General features: G+C 34.1%; 1 protein-coding gene across 1 annotated transcript; it reads left to right on the top strand.

Annotated features, from left to right (window-relative positions):
- The first annotated feature begins 774 nt into the window (after window positions 1-774).
- Window positions 775-3,199, top strand: LOC146722739 (uncharacterized). Its single transcript, XM_085483914.1, has 2 exons — window positions 775-1,964; window positions 2,068-3,199. Exons 1-2 carry the CDS (start codon window positions 893-895, stop codon window positions 2,616-2,618), a joined length of 1,623 nt encoding a protein of 540 aa, XP_085340040.1. The 5' UTR covers window positions 775-892; the 3' UTR covers window positions 2,619-3,199.
- Window positions 3,200-15,795: the final 12,596 nt, after the last annotated feature.

Raw genomic sequence — 15,795 nt, 5'->3', positions numbered from 1 at the left:
TTTGAGTTTTAAGGGGTGAAACACCCCTTTAAAGAATAACGGTATTTTTCTTTAGGATCAAATATCTGCTAAACTATAAGAGATATAAAGAAAAAACGTACAACAAATTTTAATGGCTTGAAGAGTACTTTAAAGTTATATGAACAAAAATTTTTTTTTTTTTTTTTTTTTTTTAAAAAACCCTCACCACCTAATTTTTTTTTTCAAAATTAAAAATTTTGTTTTACCTAATTTAAAGCTTATTTTTTTCCAAATTCAACCATGTGTAATAAAGTTATGTTACGAAATATCATTTTCGAAAATTAATTATAAACGCTCCCGTATATACGCTCATCCGTGCTATGTGCGTAAGTAATTACCGTCGAACAATAAAATATATAAAAAATGTTTTTGTATAATTCTTATTTATGTTTTCTATGTATTTATAACTGCGTATTGTGTATATTTAGATTTAAAAAAAAATTTTTAAATATAATTAATAAGAATTTTTTAAATATACCCCCTGCTTTCTTATTATTTCTTAATATTTAATTTCTTCTATAAAAATTAAAAACAATTATATTTTATAATAAAATTATTTTTTAATTGAATCTTGCAAATACCAATGTCGCAATATTTGGCATAAACAAATTTTATATCTTACGTTAAATGAATCATAAGATAAGATTATGTGTACGTGTTCCAGATAAGTTATAATTTTTACAATAAAATCTTTAATACGTTAAAATAAATAATAAAATAAGATTATGTGATGACGTATTTCTGATAAGTTAATATAAATTGTTCATGTAGCAGCATAATTCTCACAGTCGGTGTAGTCTTTTCGTTGTAATAATATCTGTGTAAACTGTTCTTTTATTGCAATAGAAAGCAAAATATAACATCTTTGAATATGATTATCAATCCGCTTAACGTTGTTAGACTTTTATTGGTGTCAATAAATTCAATATATTTAACAGAAACGCCAGTAACTGAAGCAGAAGTGGAATTAAAGGAAAACATTAAAAAAATATTACTGGATAGCGTTTTTCATTATAATGGGGTGGAAGTAACGGAAGAAATATATCTCGATTATGAAGAACCTTATAAATTACATAGTTTTGAAATAATTGAAGATGACGAAGAAGCATGGCATGAAGATAGTTTAAATTCTCATCCTCATTGTTCAAATGATGATACAAATTTTGATAGTTCTTATAAAAGACGAGCTGTTGAGTATTGGCGATTTCGGGACACTGATGAAAACAGTAATGACAGAAAAAGGAATCGTCCTCTAAGAGTAGTACAAAATAAATTTAGAAGAGTTTCATCTGAACGTCAGTTAAGGCGATGGGAAGAACAAATACAATCAGGTGGAAGTCGTACAGAAAAATTATCTTACATCTCCAAATTTACACATGATAAATTTACTGCAGCTGTCGAATCAGGATTCATGGTTCATGATATTGATTTAAAAAGATGGGCTTTACAAGCTCAAGAAGAAATAGGAAATTTAAATCCTATATTTAAAGCATCTCACAGTTGGATAGCAAGATTTAAGAAGTCTCACCGAATTGTTTCAAGAAAAGTTACGAAGTTTGTCACTAGAAGAACATTAGAAGATTCTGCTGATTTGCAAAAATCAGCTGATGATTTTCTGGAAACAGTAAAACCTCTTATTGAACAGTTTGGATCTGAAAATATTTACAATTCAGATCAAAGTGGTTTCCAATTGGAACTTCACTCTGGAAGATCATTGTCTAACCAGGGAGAAAAGAAAGTAGAACGTGTCGTGCAATCCATATCATCAACAACCCATTCATATACGATACAACCAATAATATCCTGTAATGGCAATTTGTTGTCCCCTTTATTTATTGTATTAAAAGAAGCTAATGGTAAATTTGGACCAAGAGTACAAGAAAATTTATTTAAAGCAGAAAATGTTATTGTAAAAGCATCGAAATCTGGTAAAATGACATCAGGTATTTTCCTTTTATAATTACTTTTTTTAACAACCTTATTTTATTTAACAATTTAATAAGAGTCATAAAAAAACTATTAAATTAACATTTATATTTTGTACAGATCATTTTAAAATGTGGTTAGAAGAAGCTTATTTCGCAAACATTGGTCCTAATAGCGTTCTTCTTATCGATTCATGGACTGGACATTGCCCCAATATGATTTCGGATTTAACACCTCCTGGAACACATATTACTACTATGATAATACCGAAAGGAACTACAGGGAAAATACAACCATTAGATGTTTATGGATTCAGAATTTGGAAAAATTTTGCTAAAAGATTTTCAGATGCGGTTTTACTGTTGGAAAGTAATATAAACTTACATGAACGAAATAATATAATAAAATTGCAATCTTTGATACATAATCAATTGTCATCCCCACGATATCAAAACTTATTTAAATATTCGTGGTTTAAAAGTGGTTATACGAATGAAAGACCAGACGAATTCGAAAATCCAGTACACTTTAGTTTAGACGAAACTTTAACAAAATGTGATATCGAAGGTTGCAATAATATAGCTGTAGTAAGATGTTCTTGGTGCAAGAAGTCATTATGTTTGAAACATTTTTTTGTCGAATATCATTATTGTAATGTGTATAATGAGTGAATAATATAAAATGCAAATACATTTTTAAAAAAATCTAAATATACACAATACACAGTTATAAATACATAGAAAACATAAATAAGAATTATACAAAAACATTTTTTATATATTTTATTGTTCGACGGTAATTACTTACGCACATAGCACGGATGAGCGTATATACGGGAGCGTTTATAATTAATTTTCGAAAATGATATTTCGTAACATAACTTTATTACACATGGTTGAATTTGGAAAAAAATAAGCTTTAAATTAGGTAAAACAAAATTTTTAATTTTGAAAAAAAAAATTAGGTGGTGAGGGTTTTTTAAAAAAAAAAAAAAAAAAAAAAAATTTTTGTTCATATAACTTTAAAGTACTCTTCAAGCCATTAAAATTTGTTGTACGTTTTTTCTTTATATCTCTTATAGTTTAGCAGATATTTGATCCTAAAGAAAAATACCGTTATTCTTTAAAGGGGTGTTTCACCCCTTAAAACTCAAATTGCGCACGTATAAAAAAATACGTGTCTTTTAGATTTGTGTATTTAACAACATATTTCAAGGAGAATCAAATCGGTTCCGGACAGTTGTGACATGTCCCTTGTGGGTTAAACACCTTTCGTATCTTCCTGAAGAGTATCCCTCTTCTAATCTCGAGAAAGGATCGCGAGACGTATACACGTAGAAATTCTTTTCTTCTTTCTCTTCTTCTAATTGAACTATCATATGATAATAATTTCGCGTAAAGAGAGATAGTTTTAGTATATATAGTATATTTCTCAAATATAGTTTCAAAGAGATGGAGTTGCTTTTTACAAGAATAACTTTACAGTGAAAGAAACTTCTAAACTAAATTAATACTTGTAAGGAAATAATTCATAAATCTTAATCATTTATAAATTAATTTTTGTTAAGTATTTTCTACAATTATTTCTTAATAATATGCAATGTTATATTTTCTAAGAATTTATAAAAAAGAATTTTTCCACGAAACGATAAAGAGAGAATCTAAATCATCATCCAAAACTTTCCTACGCAGCTGCATTCACTTTAGTTGTCATTAGCGCGCGTTTTCAACTCATTAACGAGTGATAAACGTACCGTTAACAAATGAAATAAACTGCGAAATAAAGTAGGCAGTCGGTTCTTTTAAGAGACTCTAGCGCCTTAATGTACCATAAACGACGAAAGACCGTGCCGATGTCTCGGGCAACGTGTTTCGCCCACACTTTCAGCCACATTTTCTCGAGAATTTCTCGTCATTTCGAATTTCAACGACATCGCGAATAAATCTTCGCTCGCCCCCTTCGAGAGTGTACCAGCGGCTATCGCGGCCGGAAACACTTGAAAGCGGTCGTGAGGCGAGGGCGAGCAGCTTTTCCGCCAGAAAATTGAATTTCTCAGATAAGGCACTTCATCCTCGCCTTACAACGGAGACATCAAACGTGCGCGGCCACATTTTCTGCCCTCATCTACCCGAGCGGTCTGATAATTAAATTGTGATTTAAACTCGCACCTATTTTTTGCGCTCATTTCGCGAAGAGATAAACCACGTGCGATGATATTATACGCGAAAAAAAAAATCGAGTCGGACACGGCGTCGCAATGTTATCGCCGTTATGATAATCGGGGAATGCGCGACAAACGCAAGAGGAACGACGTTCATTAATCAACACCACCCTGTCATCGTTCTTTAAGCGCGAAAGTCTTATTAGCGTGGCATCATGAGGGAACGAACAGACAATTCCGTCAAGAACGTTAAAGAACGGGAATCTTTTTATCGAATATATTAAATTATTCATTTAATTTAATTATTTATCGAACAATATTAAGAAGGTATAAAATTGTGAGACTAGAGACTATTCAAAATTCAAATAAGTTGCTGTATAATTTTATTACTTCCTTATCACTTCTTTTTACAAAATGTTTATCGACATTATTTATATCGGTACATATTTTTCTCTCTTTCATTGCATTTTCTCTCAGATCTATGCGTCTTTTGTGCTTCAGCTCTGACAAAGACAGAAAAAGAAGCGTGTGGAAAACGGGCTGTCTCGAGGCAATAGTGTTGGATCTAGCCTGGATCACGGCATATATCGTGGGACTATGCTTCATGTCGATCCTGGCACATATCCTGGCTATTGTATCGGTCGGGATACTTGTGTGGATCTCGAAGCACACCTCGATTTCCAACGGTTAATGTTCACAATTCGTGACAATTTTTTGCGCTCGTATTGCATCTCTTTTTAATAAGCAGCTTTGGATTGGACGACGTAAAGTCAACGAACAGTGAGTAATTATTTTCTAAAATTTGATTATGAATTTTAATCATATGTGTACTTGATCATATATGACAATTATATACATTATTTAGAAATATCTCTCTTTCTCTCTTTTTCATGTTATTAAATGACTACAATTAGTTTGCGATTTAATTATTATTAAATAAATATCAATTGATTTAACTTACATTTATTAATAAATTTCAATTATACAAATAATGAATTATATAGTTAATGGTGATAATATAAAATTTATTTAACGGCAATTTTACACATATAAATAATAAAAAATAAATATAAACAAATTGATCATTATAAAAAATTTACATAAATGTTATTCGGAGCAAATTAATCTTGCATTTTCGTGTTTAAGAATAATTGCTAGTGTCTCTCATTATAATATAGCGATCAGTAATTTGTATTCGTGACAAAAAAAGTTTCCCTAACTGCGCATAGTTTTTGTAAGCGAAGAAGAAAATGGATGGGAGTGGCGATAGGAAGAGAATAGAAGTTCTTATTGCTTCCGCTTTGCAAACCCGGTGGCCATCAAAGGGGGCAAACCCCTTAGGGAAAACGGGATGTTTCGTCGCGATAACAATGGTCAGACTACTTTGAACAGAACTATTCTCGATCGCGCCGTATGTTATCGGATTGCCCTTTGTGACGATTCCGACCTACGCTTCTGTTATCACCTATATAGCAAAGATTCTCCCTTGAGGTCTTATGTAACAAAAATCAGAAATTTATTTAGAAAGTCATGTGCCGAGTCGACGACACGTTTATGAGTAAAACAAATTTATTAGTCTATTTTTCATCAGCTTATTTTTAGTCCCCAAATTATATTTATTACGTTTACTAGTGTGTAAAAAATCTAGTTTTACTAAAAAATTTTACCAAAAATCAAATTAAATCACGAATAATTTATTAAAGCTATTGTATATATATATATAATATATTATATTAATTCTCAAGAAAATTTTATACATAATATGCCATATAATTTATGATACCAAAAAGTTAATGTATAATTGGTTTTAATATTTAAATTTACGAAATATATTAATTTCCGTTTTATAACGCTGTTAATTCTCAATAACAGAAATCGAGTTTTCTGCTTCAAAGTTTGGATTGCAAATTAAAAAATTTAAATATTTATTACTTATAATACTTATTTTCGTTCAAAATAAATGATAGCTAACACAAAATCGCAAAAGAGTATCTTTTGTTAGTATTCGATACATAATTATATTTCATTTATATTTATATTAATATATATATATATGTATAAAAAAATTTTCATATTTGCATTAGTTATTAATATGCCACATTTAAATACGCATATTTAATGAATTATATATATTAATTATATAAATTTATTTACACGTATAAGTAGCTGCGAATAGTTGAGACAAATAAATTGAAATCGTAATGCACTTGCTATAAATATTGGAATTCGTGCTGTAGAAATCAATAAAAAGTCATAAGTCAAATATTTGATGTTCCGTTCGAACATCTCGTCGATGAATCAAAAGGACCGTGGCAAGCTACTCGGAATTCCACTCAGATGACATGATATTTGGAGGGGTTGGGTGCGGTTCCTTTATATTTTGCGCCTGCTAACTGGAGACTGTAGTTATGTGGAGAGAAAGCTATGATAAACGAGTTGTCTCGCAGCGATAGCACCGGACCCGGCGTAGATCATGATACCCGCCGTTATCGAGCCGTGTTTCATAGCGGAGCTGGTCCACATTCCGATGATCGTACTAGTCCAAGTTCTTCTGTGTACGAATCGGATCGACGACGGATTATTGTCGGCTGATCCGTTTACACATTGGTGCTCCATTATCGCTCGCTAGATTAAAGCGAGTGTTGCACTATCGACATATCATATATATTTAAACGAAAGCACAGAGAATCAATCTGCCAAACAGCGAACAATGTCATGCATATATCTGTTACATATGCACACTTGATACATTTATATACAGAATAATAATTTTTAAATAATTATTATTTTTAATATTTGTGCAATTTTATTTTTATGAAATGTGGCTTACATTATTTTAATAAATAAATAAAATTTTAACTAGTCAATAAGTTTAAAACTTTGACATTAAAAATATATAGAAAAAACAGAGCAAAAGGAAAAATAAAGTAAAAGATATTAAAACTCCGTTTACATAATAGTAGCAGCATTGTGATATATTCATAATTTTCCTACAATTTCTCTCGCTTTTCATTGTGACAATGTTGTGACAATCATTATTTCCATAGAAAGCCGGTGTAGTAAAAAAAATATGCATCCCTGAGAAAGTATAGGTATAGATCTGAATAGCATAATGCATATATATTATTTTTGTAAGCGAAGCGAAACAATTATTTACGGTGTTTAGTGAAGAATACGTATTCTCAGGACTTTTTAAATGGTTTACTCTGCGATTTAGTATTTACATACAAGTGTGTACACTAACAAATGAAACAACAAATGCCGCACGTCGCTCTCTCTCCTCATTTATCGGCTAAAATAATACTTGCTTCGGGCAATTTTAACCACGATCTGTAAACACAGCTATTCGTAATTTGCAGGCGCAATTACAACGTGATCGAAAGAGGTGCTCTCGCAAAAAAGAGATGTTCTGCTGACGAATATGTGAAATCAATAAGCTCCGATATAATCTCCATTATATCGTAAGTCAATCGGATTACACGGATGCTCCATTATCGCAACCACTTTGTTTCGCATCAACGAAATCACGAACGAACCCCGTTTGCACGGTCTTAAAAGATTAAGTGCGATTCTGCGTTCGTGTTACGAAGAACGACGTCAGACTCTTTGCCAAAGAGCACTCGACAAAATCAGTTGACAGAGAGCGAAACGATCACTCGCGCAAAAGTATCGTCCGACGAAGCGATGGGAAAAGCCTCGAATTTAAGTCGAGCGGCTCCGCGAACGACTGATCGATCCCGGATTACCTCCGTTTGATCCGTTTACGTCGACGCTCCATTATCTCGGATTCAATTCGCAACAACGAGCTGACAAAATATGGTTAGCACTCGCGTCAGGAATCGTCATCGTAAAATAAACACGTGAGAGATACTCTGTTGCCGAAAGAAATAAAAAAATTAATATCAATGAACGTGAGAAGTGAGAATACGCTATTTTGCCTGGTTTTCTGCATTGAATATACATGTTTGTCGATTTATTACACTTGCCTCCGCAAATCATGATTATGCACGCGACCTATTTTTTTCTATCTCTTTCTCTCTCTCTCTCTCTCTTTTTATCTGTCGCGCTCCTCAAACCTGTCGAGATAAGTGTTATCGAACAATAATTGCACATTTCGCCAATCTCCATGCGACGGACAAACCTGTGACAAAGTGTATCTTGAAGTGCAATCGTGATCTAAACGTGGTACTGTCGCGTGATTGCAATTTAAAACTCGTTACTACGGCCCGTTAATCTGTTAAGCCTGCGATCATTTTTTGTGTCATCCGCAGTTGTCAAGATAAAACTACTTTTTTTTACGATACAGTCTAATGATATATTCGAGGATATGACTGAGAGAAAAATTGCACTTGCTTTTATCGGAGACAATTCAATAATAAATAAAACACGTCGCTCTAATGATATCCTAGCAAATACGAAGATTATACCTTTGTTTTTAATGAGAAAACGAATAATATCTTTTATGTTTTCATAGCAATGCATTTCTCCATGATATTGATTTGAACAATCATAGTACAATATCAATAGTAGTATTTATTACGCTCTGTTTTTTTTCTGATGCTTAAATAAACTTGATTTAATGCTCAACTTTTAAATACTTAAATAAACTTATTTAAGATTCTAAATAAATTTCATATTGTTTTTTTTTTAAATTGGCAATTTAAAATCTGCAGCATTACCATACAAATATTACGTAGTTTTTTCAGTTTGCGTAGCATATACGAAAAAAGGGTAGAAACCATTAATTTATTAATAAATACGTGATATTGTATATTTGGTCGCATTTCTCTCACACCAAATACATATGTTCTTTGTTCCACATAAAGCAAGCGCATAGTCCATAACGTCGAGCAGTATATCTACCGCTTAACTCGGTATATACTTTTCCATGTAGCGAAATGGGAAGCGGCGGAACTAGTATAAAGCGGCACTCGCGCTGATGCAAATATACAGCCGACACGATTATATTTTCATTAGACGGATCATGAATAGAAATTACGTCGTTATGGCTCAAAGGTAACCGCGGATATCAGACATCTTGCGCGACCAAGCGCTTCCATATGTTATACCTTTTAATCGCGAAGCTCTCTTTTTCTTTCGATCTACTTTTTAGAGAGAAAAGCTCTGTGGGAAAGGGAATGGAAAAGCGCAAATATATATAGTATACATATATATACAATACATATATGAGAGCTGTGAGAAACATGCAACAGTACGCATTGCAATCTTCTGAGTTTTCAAAAAAAAATTTCATGTGTTGCATTTTACTATAATAATATAATTTGTTTGTTGATTAATAATAATAGTTGTATAAAAAATTTTTAAAAAATACTAAAGAGATATTGCAATAATATCAAAAATTGTATTCGGTTAGGAAAAATGATTACATTAAAAAACATATATACAGAATATTGTCCATGTGTATGTGTGTGGAGAACCACTATGTATATTTATATAATATTTCATGAACTTTTGTGTCATATACAGCAAGTTATTGAAAACTTTCTTTTTGGCATGAAAAAGTAGAATATTCATATCTGCATAGATGTATATGTATATATGTATATTTTTTTTTATTTGTAGTGAATCTCTCCTTTTCTCTCTTCAAATTATAATTATAATTTATCTTATTATTGCTCGTTTTCTACCGTAGCATTTAATTGAATCAATATTTTTTTTATTAAAAATAAAAATAAATTAGTATATACAAGCTAATTTACAGATGCATGCTTCAGTTACAGTAAAAAGTTTAAAACCGCATCCGCTTTAACCGGAAGAAAAAATATAACATTTCGGAAATAGCCGACAGCGGTACTAGTCCCAACGGTAGTAGCACAATATTTGTCCCGCAGTCTCATCACGATAAAAGTTTTCACGAATTACGGAATGTTGCAAAATTTGAATAAATAATTTCCCAAATTTTCCACGAGCTGACATTAACTTTTTTATTTCCTTCTGCAACAGAGTTCATCACGGTTACTTCGTAATTAATAATTAATCTTTTTTTTTTTTTATTCACATAACATACTTTCTCCCCAATATATTTCTTTCCGTTTCATTTCTCGTTTGATAAAGCACCATAATAGAATTTCAAAATGCTGTTAGTTTGTTCTCTTTATATTCCGCAATTCCGTTTTGAAAAGTTGATAACTCGGATGCTGAGTCGGTAGTATCGACGCTTCTTCTCAAAGCGTCAAATCCGCGATTTGTTCGCCGAATGGATTCTACCAATTTCTAGTCGAGTCTCTGTGCCTGCGGGCTCGCGCAGAGAAATGCTTGCTCGAGGGGCCGTATCCGTCGACCGTGCGCGAGCGTGAGCGCGAACGCGTAAAAACCTCTCGATCGCACCGCGCTTGCTCCGCGCGACCGCTGATGAAGTTCCCCTTTTCGACGGACGTGTTGTCTTTTTTTCCCCCAGTTTTTTTTTCATTCTTTTTTTTTTTTTTGTTTTTGCAAAGCGCGCGTTCAGCGACGCGGTGAAAGAGTTTCGAAAAATAGCCGCGCGCGGTCGTTATTCCAGGCCGTGTGAAAAAATGCGAGGACGGGCGTGTCGAAGGGGTGGGCGAGCGATAAATCGATGTCGCGGTAATAATTACGGACGGACTCGATTCTTTTCGATTATCGGGAAGCGGCAAATATTTTTCCTCAAGCTGATACGGCGCATCTTAATAAGACACGCTTCGCGTAACGCAATAATCTGTATCGATCCTCGTTATATATAATAATATATAGAGCTCGTTGCCATTTAATTCGCTAATCATTATGCCATCGTCGATTGATGGCGTATTTCCGTCAAGAGTAACCGGAGCGAAAACTACTCCGAGGCCTTCTACGCATATTAACGACGACGAATCCCATTTAGGATAATAAGAATTGGTCAGTGATTGCAAGCTTCGTCCTCCTTTGAGACCCAGTTCGAAAATTACAAGCCCATTCGATAAACACGATGACAACTCGTACGAGCGTGCCTTACAATTATGTCGTGTGTCCGAAAAGTCCATGTCCGGAAATTATACGAATGAAGAACAATTTCAACTCCACTCTCCACATTTGCTTTCATATATGCACGCGCACGCGAGAAAGAGAATTTCCACGTGACCCAAGCATTTTGAAGAAAAATCGATAATCCTTTATAGGGCATAAAATGAGGTAATCTTTTTTTATTGCTTATCGACGCTGTGTCATGTGTGTGCAACGCCTGCCTCTCTGCCTCGTCGCAAAGTTGCCAAGCGCTACGGGAAAGTGCGATAAATCTTTCTCTCTTTTAGCGTAATAAAACTTTCTCGTTAAATCAAACCAGGTAATCGCGAGGCACTTGCGAGTTTGAGTTATTAACAGCGAATCGAAGTGAAACGTGTCGAGCAAGGGATGCGAGAACAATTTCACCACTCCATTACATCCGTTCGATAACAGGCGGGCTTAAATTTCGGTTTCGTAGCTGATAGCTACGGCTTGGGTTTCACGGCAACTTCAGGAACCATCACGCTTTCAAGATTTTCAGTCAGATTCGAATATAGCATTTTGTTATCCGCGCAACCGCAATTTCTTGAGGTATACCTATGTATGTAGTAGCAATCGCGCGCGCGAAGTCTGATATTATACAATATAAGTCAAGAGTTATTTCGCTCTTCTGCGTTATTTCTGGCTGAGAGAAATTTGATAACAACGGTATTTCACGATTATCTAGTTGTAACGCGGTTGTTGAAACGTGCGTGTACAGTCGGAGTGCGTTATAACGAGCACCGCGTGCTCGTACAGCTGTGTGCATTCATTCGAGAAGCATTTCAATTAGAGTCAATTGGAGTAATTGTGAGTGGGTTGAGTGCGACTCTGCAATATTTTCCAATTAGATTTACACAAAATCAATATTTGCCCATATAAAAATATTAAATAGACCCGTATCTTCCATTTGTCCAGACTTAATATTTGTTTTAAAATCATTGACTATTAATTTAACAGTTTTACAATAACGATTAATGACACTATATGTAGCAATAATGTTTTTACAGTCTGCATGATCTGTATTAACTATATAAATTAATTATTCTCGTTGCATCTTGGACAGCTTCAATTTCTTGTTTATTAATTCAGCAGTTATCAAAATTGTTCAAATTGAAAATTATTGAAAATTATTGAAAATTTATTATAACAAAATGGGTTTAATTTATCGCATTGTTATAATGCATACACGCGCGCGAATATATAAATTCCTTGCTACTTAGAGGCTAATTATAAATTACGTTGTCAGTTCGACCGCGAAATTCCGCGATCGTGTGAGCATTTCGCGCACGAGTGCTTGCCGAGTAAATGTTGTTATCCTGCGTAACGCAGGCAATTGAGATGGTTGAAACAGCGGCGGTTTGGATCATGCGTCATTGGGCTTGTAGACGATGCGAAATACACCAACTTATTCCATTGTCGTGTAATATTACGACAGATTACCGAATATATATATATATATGTATATATATATATATATATATACCGCTCGCAATCTTCGTTAAATTAGAGACCCCGCCGTAATACAAAACGCGAATCGCGTTCCCGCGAGCGTAATAAATGTTTATTATGGACTTAACTAATATTGTTAGAATATAACGCGAGAACGAGAACTTGCACGCGCGTTTGCGCAAAGCCGGATATCGTAATGCTCGTTTAAAAAGATCGCATAAATCTTGAAAAGCACGGCGCGATGTGAAACGCACATGCGAGCGGTTTCGATCACGCGACGTAGTAAAAAAAAAAAGAAGAAAAAAAACAAGAGGACGGAGATTAACAAAGCGTTAAACCTCGTTTAACGCGCGAGACTCGCCGATAATACCAATCCTGATGGCGTGCTGGCGCGCAAGGCTCGCCACCACGCGCACGGAACATTTCTGAACCTGAGGAAACAGCATATAATACATTGGAATGCTCATGCATCAACGCTGATCATATTTAGATGGAGCGCGCGTTGCGCGCGCTCTCGCGCAAATATTTGTGTCTCTCGCGTACCTTGCACGCGATGCTTCTCCATTATCGTGGTATGCGCCCTGTCCCTATATACGTATAGATGCAGCCAGATGCAGCGGTGTATTTTACCAACGGTCCCATGTCACGTCACGTTTAATCCGATGGCGTTTTCCCCGTTATTAGATCGTCGCGACGTATAAAACGCACTTTTTTCCCTTCTCTTTTATATTCCCGATATATATATATATATATATATATATACACACACAATATTTATATATATATATATAGACATGTGTGTGTAAACGCGCGATTTTTTCCCCCTTTTTTAAACCATCACAAAATTGTGTGTACCTTGTTTCTTTTTCCTCTATCTCTCCGTGACACTGGATACTCCCAATTTTCAGCCGCTCTTCAATCCCCTTCATTTCAACATGCATCCATCGCATCTTCTCGCGCAGTAACATAAAAACGGGACAATTAATTAACTTTAAGATTTTCACGTAAAAGTTCCATATTTTGCCGTTCACTTATAATATCGAAAATTTCGTTATTGTATTATGCAGATAAAGATATAAAAGGAATCCAATAATCTCTCTGCGATACGGTATAACGAACGTATATATTTTTGCGATCTGTCAGTAATTGAAAGAAGATTTAATGCTAGAAATAAAACAAAAAATCTGTTTTTTGCGTACAACTGGAACAAAATAGCAATCTGTTGGTATTTGCAATCACAAAAAACAATCTGGCACCATTAGAGTGGAACTTCAAAAAGAAATTAACGATTCGTAGAACCCGCGGAAGTAATCCACGGGCAAAGGATACATATGTGTGTATGTGTGCAACGGCGTGCCAAGCGATGCACAACCAGGATCGAAGTTCCGAGACGGTTTTTCGCAGTGCAGTCGGTCGTTTTAACTGCACATGCACGAGTCGTCGAAAAAGTGGTTTGGTATATTTTTTTTTTTCACGGAATCGATAATTGGTGCCGTATAAGCTGTGGCGAAAAAGCCAGTCGGCCGATCCGCTCGATCGAGCAGTTAATTGATAAATCGCATCGTATCGCATAGCCCAGCATTTCGTCGGCGGATTTCAATGGCGGAATCGCCGATGGCAGTGGCGGCGGCAATGACGAGTTTGCGAAGTAATGCCGTGCCTTTTAATACGGCATCGTGTATTTGAAAATCTTAACGGAGCGAAGACCAAATCTCTCTCGCACCGAGCAATGCGTTATGTCTCGCTCTCGTACGTACATCACGAACACTTTGCGTGGTAATCTGTTTTCCGGCTGTGCGTTACGCAGCGAGTACACGTTACTGCACTCTCGTTGGCTTTTAAAATTTGCGAAAAGCCCCCGGCAATGCAAACGGGTTTGTAGGTTTAATGGAATTGATATAAAATGAGCAACGCGATAATATTCAAACTCATGAATTATTACGCTTATAACTATAGTTCTCTTTCTTTCTCTCTCTTTCTCTCTCGTCTCTCTCTTTGGAAAGTAAAAAAGAGAGAAAATTTTTTTATAAAATAAAATACAAACAACTCATAACCGTGCGCTGCACATCTGTTTAAACTTCAATTACTATGACTACAATTTGTCGAATAACTATAGAGTCAATTTAATTAAATCATAAATGAATAATGTTTTAATTTATATTAACGATATGAAAGGTAACATCAATATTATTTTTTATTGTTTCCCTTTATAAAAGATATGAAAAAACGTTCATACATAAAATTATGAAGATATTTAGAAAACTGATGCGCTTTATAAAATGTTAAATCAAATTTTATTTCATTACAGTAATCAAAAATTGGTACGTTAAAATTGAGAAAAATTTGATGTTATATACAAAATATAATTATCTTTAATGTTATGAAGCATCAATATGAAAAATCCTGGAATAGTGTTTCATGTCTTGTCATTACACATATAAGTATGCTATTTTTCATTTTGTTGATATGATTCGAGTAGTTTATACGTATTACCACTTAGCTAAACAAATAACTTTGCTCATCGAAAGAGAAATGCTTGATAAGAAATTTTCGCCGCGCGTTGCGCCAGCATCTTTCTTGATTGCTTCTAAACAAAGGTTTCGAGAGAATGAATGTAGTACCGCAAAAGTTTCAACGAAAGGCAGAGAACATGGCGAGTACATACGTAGACACAACATTTCTTAGTAGTAAATTTTTGCCTTTTAGCGAAATGTGTGCCGTGAATAAGGAGGTCTTAAAGTGGAGTTCCTGCTTTTTCGACGTGCATTTTTTACTGTAAAATTGATAACATATGTACACGTGTTCCGAATTTCATGTTTTACAAAATAGAGAACGCGATTTCAACCAAGTCGTTTTATAAAAATATTTTGATGTAAAAAGATATGCATATACATATCTATAAATATGTAAGAAATTTCCAAGTTTTCAATATTAAATTATTGTATCACTGTATCTTAATTTCCTTCATGCATTTTTATAATACAACTAACATGTTTTCACGTGTTTCCAAAAACCAAAATCGCTTGATTTTCTATGAATATAATTAAAAATGACAAAAACTAATTAATTGCAGAATACATTGTTGTTTTCACGTCTTCCAATGAGTAACCGAATTTTAATCGGATATCATTGAACGACATTGAATCTGAAATGCAAGCAGATGCGATCAACGAAAGTGGAAAAATGCAAAAGGAACTTCGTTTCAGCAACAATTTGTACCAAACGAGCGGCGCGAG

Source organism: Nylanderia fulva, unplaced genomic scaffold (assembly GCF_048542155.1).
Source record: "Nylanderia fulva isolate GAGA-0341 unplaced genomic scaffold, ASM4854215v1 Scaffold28, whole genome shotgun sequence".
NCBI classification, from domain to species: Eukaryota; Metazoa; Arthropoda; class Insecta; order Hymenoptera; family Formicidae; genus Nylanderia; species Nylanderia fulva.
The sequence above is the reverse complement of the archived record's forward strand: the minus strand, read 5'-3'. Positions and strand labels throughout refer to the sequence as shown.